Source organism: Tursiops truncatus, chromosome 9 (genome assembly GCF_011762595.2).
Source record: "Tursiops truncatus isolate mTurTru1 chromosome 9, mTurTru1.mat.Y, whole genome shotgun sequence".
Classification (NCBI taxonomy): Eukaryota; Metazoa; Chordata; class Mammalia; order Artiodactyla; family Delphinidae; genus Tursiops; species Tursiops truncatus.
This window is the reverse complement of record NC_047042.1, coordinates 70,813,842-70,820,268: the sequence shown is the minus strand read 5'-3', so window position 1 is coordinate 70,820,268 and position 6,427 is coordinate 70,813,842. Positions and strand designations below refer to the sequence as shown.

General features: G+C 34.2%; 1 protein-coding gene across 5 annotated transcripts in view; it reads right to left on the bottom strand.

Annotated features, from left to right (window-relative positions):
* FOXP2 (forkhead box P2) overlaps positions 1 to 6,427 on the bottom strand; it is a 532,789-nt gene that overhangs the window by 38,834 nt on the left and 487,528 nt on the right. For all 5 annotated transcript variants that reach the window (XM_073809847.1, XM_073809849.1, XM_073809848.1 and 2 more), the window contains 2 exons: positions 1,683 to 1,770; positions 1 to 58 (listed from right to left, as the gene is read on the bottom strand). The exon at positions 1 to 58 is cut by the window's left edge and continues 26 nt beyond it. In XM_073809847.1, coding sequence (XP_073665948.1) covers positions 1 to 58; positions 1,683 to 1,770 — 146 coding nt within the window. The remainder of the gene's footprint in view (positions 59 to 1,682; positions 1,771 to 6,427) is intronic.

The window sequence follows — 6,427 nt, the reverse complement described above, 5'->3', positions numbered from 1 at the left end:
AGGGTCGCATGTGCAAGTGGGTCATCATTGCTTGAAGACGTTCGCGTTCTTTAGAAAGCTGTTAAGAAAAAGTGAGATCAGAAGCATTTTAGAAATGACTGATACAGCTATTTTATTGCAGTGATACATCTTATCATTGAGCTTGTCTCCGAGTAATGATTTCTGCATATAAAAGTCTGTGTCCGTAGGAACTTATCTGGGATGAAATGCAACTTTAGCTATGGAGGGGGGGAAAAACTTTTATAGCTTTCCTTATGTTAAAAGGTCAGAGAAAACAAATAACACTTCATCTTTTTGTCAATAAGAGAATTGAGGTCACAGTTGCCTCAACAGTAACAAGTTACTGAAACCATAAATTAGAAGGCCCATGGTGTCTCTTTAAAGTCCTGTGGACACTGTTAGCTATGGACTAGTGCCAGCAGCTGTGAAGGGGTGAAGGGTTCTCAAAGCGAAGTGCCTGCCAGGATTGTCTCCACACTTCATGCATTCCCACTGAGGTCCAGTTAGTGGCCCCTGCAATCTGCCATCATCAATCTAATTCAATAGAGTGACAGAGACCGGGCAGTGTGAAACGCTGAACTCTGCCACGGAGTAGGCGTCCACACTTGCGCTGGGTCTCATTACAAGTGACGGACCTTACTTTTCCATCAGTCAGACACATCAGGAAAAAAAAAAGAGGCATAATTGGTCACACTGCAGACTGTCTCATCAGCCAAACTCTTAGTTTTAGTCTACCTTTTATAAATGGTAAACAGGTTTACAAAAAAGCTTTTTAAACGACAGCAGCGACAATGCTTTTTATGTGTTCTTGATTATTTTACAAGTCAAAATATTTTTAGGAGCTCCCTGGAAAAAAGCAATGACATTTATGCACTTAGTGAATGATGAATTTAAAACAATTTAAGATGTAGTAAAGTATGAAGACAAATATATTGTATGTTTAATTAAATGAAACAAGGTATTGGTTTGATTGAGAAAAAATAATCTTAAGACGAAATGCTAGAGGAAGCCTTAGAGGGTTAGAAAAAATGTAGCAAGAATCATATTGTGGGTGATATAATTGTTTTATGATCAGTTTTATGAGTTCTATTTATTTTTGGCCAAATTCTGTTTCAATATTAACAGTAATGTTTTTTAACTTAAGTTAGCAGCATTTGATACAATACACATATTACCATCTGTGATATTGTAAATAATGTGCCATTACTCCAAGTCTTAAGGATTCTTGTAAGATCTTTAATTAAAAATACACTAGAGGTAGAAAAGGAAAAGATTTTATTTAGAGTATTAAATTACAGGCATGATACTGTAAAGGCTTTTTGCTATAATATAAAATCTCATGGAAAAAAACAAGATTAGCTCATGTAAAAACTGTCTCTGCAATAAAATTATACCCAACTGGGGGGTTGGGTCTAACCTTTCGTAGGGAAACTTAGATTTGACTCCTTTGGGATAGCCAAATGTATATGATATAGTCTAAAGGTTATATTAAGTCTAAGTGGTAAGTACATTAAACTACAACAATCCACCCTGAGGTATCGATCATTGCTATCACTATAAACAATTTAAAATTCCTTGTATTTCTATGAGTCATTGTGTTAAAAGACACAGGATCTGCCCAGTACTCAATTTAACAACCAGAAGTCAGAGAAAGGAGTCCATTAAGGAAGGCTTTGACAAACCTGTATTTCTAACTGCTGCACCACCTGCATTTGCACTCGACACTGGGCAGTGCTTCTGTCGTCCAATGCATGTTCGTTGTTAAGGTGCCTAAACAAACACAAAACACAAAACAGAATGTTAAGCCACGGCTATGTCAGTGGCATATGCTCCACTTAAACCCACTGAAGTTGTATTTCCTCCACAGTGGGAAAAAAGAACACTTTGAAATGATACCAGAAAAGTTGAATAGGCTGATGTGTTTAGTGCAAATTATTTACGCAACATAAAGAGACCCTTCAAATAGTAGAAAATGTCATTGTCTCTAAGCTTATCAGTTATTACAAAAAATATTTTCCCCAAACCATTTGCAGAATAATAGTAGAAATCACTAGATGAATTTCATATACTCATGCCATTTATTTTTAAAAAGGACACTTTATAAATACATGAACCAAAAGTAACTCTGAAGAGAACAAAGACAATTCTCTATTCCATTTTTGTTAAAACAGTTTGTGGTCCCTATGATGTTATTTAGTGAGCCATGTCTTATTTCACCAGGATGTGGTATGAATTATGTAAAGATGGCAAATTATCGTCCCATGGAAACATCAAATACTTATGAAGAATGATCACTTGTTATTACTAATAATTAAAGTGCATTGAAGATTCTGACAATCAGAAGTGTAAGATTGACATTTCATGTCTAGTGTCCTATTTGGGAGACATCTATTCTAATCTTTCAAAAAAGTAGGGAAAGATAAGACATTCTCATTATCTTACTCTAATCTTTATTATGTATTAGTCTATTATTATTTCATAATGTTTAAAAAGATCTCTTTAATGAGTGGTATGTTGATACATCAAAAGTAATTTAGTAGAGCAGCATCTCCAATGAACATGAACATATTCAATAATATGTACTTTGTAATATATCATTTATTTGCTGCCTCCTAAAATTAAAAAAGTCATCTTCAATTAATTTAATATCCTTTGGTGTGTCTATTTCACCAATGGGCAAACTAAGGCAGCAATTTAAGAGATGTTCTCATCAATGTATCTAAGAGAAATATTAAACCAAATATTTACAAAATTAAATAAGAATTTATATATTTCTCCATCTGGGCTCAAGTACCATTTAGAACAGTGTAATAGTCTAAAAAGTTTAGTGCAGCCCTAATTTTACTAAAATTCATCAGAAATACTTTTGTGCCCATTCAAATGATTTACTTACGTTTCTTGAAATCGATAATGAAACAGAACAAATATATAGACAGACAAATATGTAACACATATAAAGAAGTAATTTACAAACATGTAGGTTTATTTGTTAGTAGATCTAGGTTCAGCAGGTAGAATTTGTGCGACTCTGCCTCATCCTTTGATAAATTAAATCAGTTTGTTTCAGTACCTCCTCACTGATCATGACAACAAAACCTCCGTGTATCTTAGCACAACTGTCATTCTTGGTTGAAGAGAGACTGTGGACTAAAATAGCAGGGTGTATCAGGTCAAGTTTAAGGTGTGTGGTTATAGCGCAGGAAAGGCACTTGTACTCCACCTGCCTGCTCTTAGACTGCCTCTGTTGGTTTGGTTAAGAAACTAACTGGAACGATACACACTACTATATATAAAATAGGTAATCAACAAGGACCTATTGTATAGCACAGGGAACTCTACTCAATACTCTGTAATAAGCTATATGGGAAGAGAATCTGAAAAAGAATGGATATAGGTATAACTGAATCACTTTGCTGTACACCTGAAACTAACACGACATTGTAAATCACCTATACTCCACTATAAAATAAAAATTTAAAAAATGATTTTCGTAATAAAAAATTAGGTAAAATAAACTAACAAGAACTAAAATTCACTCATGCTTTCTGAAAAGGAGGCACGGAATGTCAGAGTAGACCACAGGTTAGCTTATGACATTAAGTGTCACTTATTCCTAACAGGACAGTTACAAATTGTTTTTCAGGTCCTCCTCCCATTTTAATGAACAACGAGTCCATTTTCTATCAGTGTACTGCAATAGTAGTTGTACTCCTAAGGCTTGATCTCTTGAGGAACACATGTGTGTTTGTTCCACGGTCAGTCTAAATGCATATTTTTAAAAATGCTTCAGCTCTACACAAAGATTAGGGTGTAAATGGAGTAAGATAAGCAGAATACACAGCTCTGCAAGAAAAAGATATATTCAGTTTAACATGTTTATTTTTGCATGAAATTACTTTTTAAAAAGGTTTTTTGCACACTTGTTTACTTCTTAGGGATAATAATTATCCTATACTTAAAGAACTAAAAAAAGTACAAAATGTTTGCATTATATACTTGGGTCTTAGAGACCTATTCAATTTATCTCTGCATCTTTTATTAGAATAGAGACTGTAGACTACAATAATAGCCAATGAGGTTTTGTCTTGATTGAATTTTTCAGTGGAACACAAAAGAACCTTGCCATTAAAATAGTCCTTTATTCTCCTGTATGAAGGGGAAAGGTTTTTAAAGTGTTGTGATGTTCAGTAATGAGCCTCTATCTAAATTATCATTGGTGACAAACTCACAAAGCACTTTTCGAGGACACATAGTTATGAAATGCCAGAGCTGCCACTTTCTTTCCTGTAATTATAGGCTAGCTTGCAGCCCTTCAATGATCATTTATAGAACAGCCTCCAGTGGATTACTGAGAACTTGAAAAACACATACATACCTCTGCCACATCTCCCTTCTCCTTTCCTCGCTATTGTTTACCAGTGATATGTAAAATAATAGTGCCTATTCATTCCCCCTACTTAATTATGCCAATCAAAGTACAGAAATAGTGTCCGGATATAAATACAATGCAATAAGACTAAATAAACAGGCTGCATATTAACAGTAAATTATGAATTTATGTATTTATGACTATTTTGTGCCCACATTATTCTCTTTTATGTTTTTATAACTATCTCAGGTACTACATATTGCTGTTCAAAAATTCTCTATGATTTATAAATCAAGAATGAGATAATACTGAAAAATGAGAGGATTGGTAGATTTTCTCAGTCAGTGCCTAATTGCTGTTTCAAAATGCATATGCAAAGGGACATTTCATTAATCATTTAATCATGTCCCTTGCAGGAAGTTGGAACTAATGTTGCAAATACCCTTTTCATATGAATGCTCCATAATACTATCTTATGCATTTGATATATTGCCTATGTCATAAATTATAGCTGCTTCAAAAGGACCAAGTGGGGTTGTTATCCCTGAAGATGCTTGTTACAAAACCTTTATTAAGTTTCTTTTTTTACTTATTGCTAGTTCTATTTCACAGCTTCGTACTAGCCAACAATAATACTCTTTCTGATGGCAAAGGTCTGTAAATTACCCATGCAATCACTAACACCATTTCACAGGCCTGTTCTACTTCTACTGGTCTGCTAACAAGGCGATTACACACAAATTACTGAATGCCTATGAAATATTTAAATGCATTCTACTCTACTATGCATTAATAAGAGCAAAGCAAGCTCTGGAATTCTGGTTAGCTCCAGTCCCTAATGTCCCCTAATGAGCCTCTTACCGAGACTGCAGTTCAAACAGAGAGGTGAAGAAAAAATGCAAAGGGTGCCTTCAGAAAGGCAGCACTGAACAAACATTGTGTGAGCCAATTCTAATTTATGGGTCACTTTATAGGTATATTGATTTTTGTTTTCAAAATGGAATAAATGATGTGGTCAACTGACGTTCTTTCAAAACTGCACTGAATCTACGTGCTAGGTAAGGTAGTGCCCACTAGGAAAAAAAGTGTAAATAGGCAGTCAAATTCTTTCTAAAAACAATTAAGCAAGCGTTTCAGGAAGACAAAATGTAGGAAAGGATCTCTCCATTTATTTAATGCACAGTTCTCTTTAATTAAGCTTTTAAGGTTATGAATGCGTGTGGTAACTTCAATTATATACACCCCAGATTAGCAATTCTATTTTAACCTCTAGATTTTTTTTCAAATTCATTTAAAGTTACAGCATTTTGTAAGCTAAAAAGGGATCAGATTTAAATCCAAGTATGTCAGAGACTGTTTTAACAAAATGTTTCCCTTGCATATCACTGGTGTTTGATTTATTTTGCATCAAGCTTTTTACGTTTAAACACTGACAGGAGTTTAAATACAAAATGTTAGCTGTCACTATTCATTTAGCTGATTATGTGAGATGCCTTAGTTTTGAGAGATGGGGGCACTGTCACCAAAAGAAACAACATTCTGACAAGTTCAAAGAACGCCTTCTTGAGGTCATAATTTTGTAGCCATGCTGCCTAGTCAAAGACAAAGAAATAGACAATACACACTAAGTAAGAGCATAATTTTTAGAGTAGTCAGCTGCAAGAAAAAAGATAACACATTTCCATTAAATATTGTTTCTACTACCTTTTCTATTGCTCTTTATACAGTGTCAAACCTTAAAATTTTAGGCTTTGTAATAAACCTAATACATTTATGTTCGCCAACTAATTACTCCTTAATAGGCTGACATTTTATTGACACTAACCATTTTGCCATTCTTCAAAGAGTATTTCTATCTTTGTATCTCAGACCATGTTTTGTTTGCTGGCATCCGCACATGCAGGTTCAAGAACACTTGTCTGCCAAATTGAATGTTATGTTGTAAACCTTTTGGTTTAAGCTCTAAAAGTCAATCCATCTACATTCATGCTGACTTAGGGCCAATGGAATGATAATTAATTTTGCAGACAAACTACACTAAAATTTTGTTGGATATTA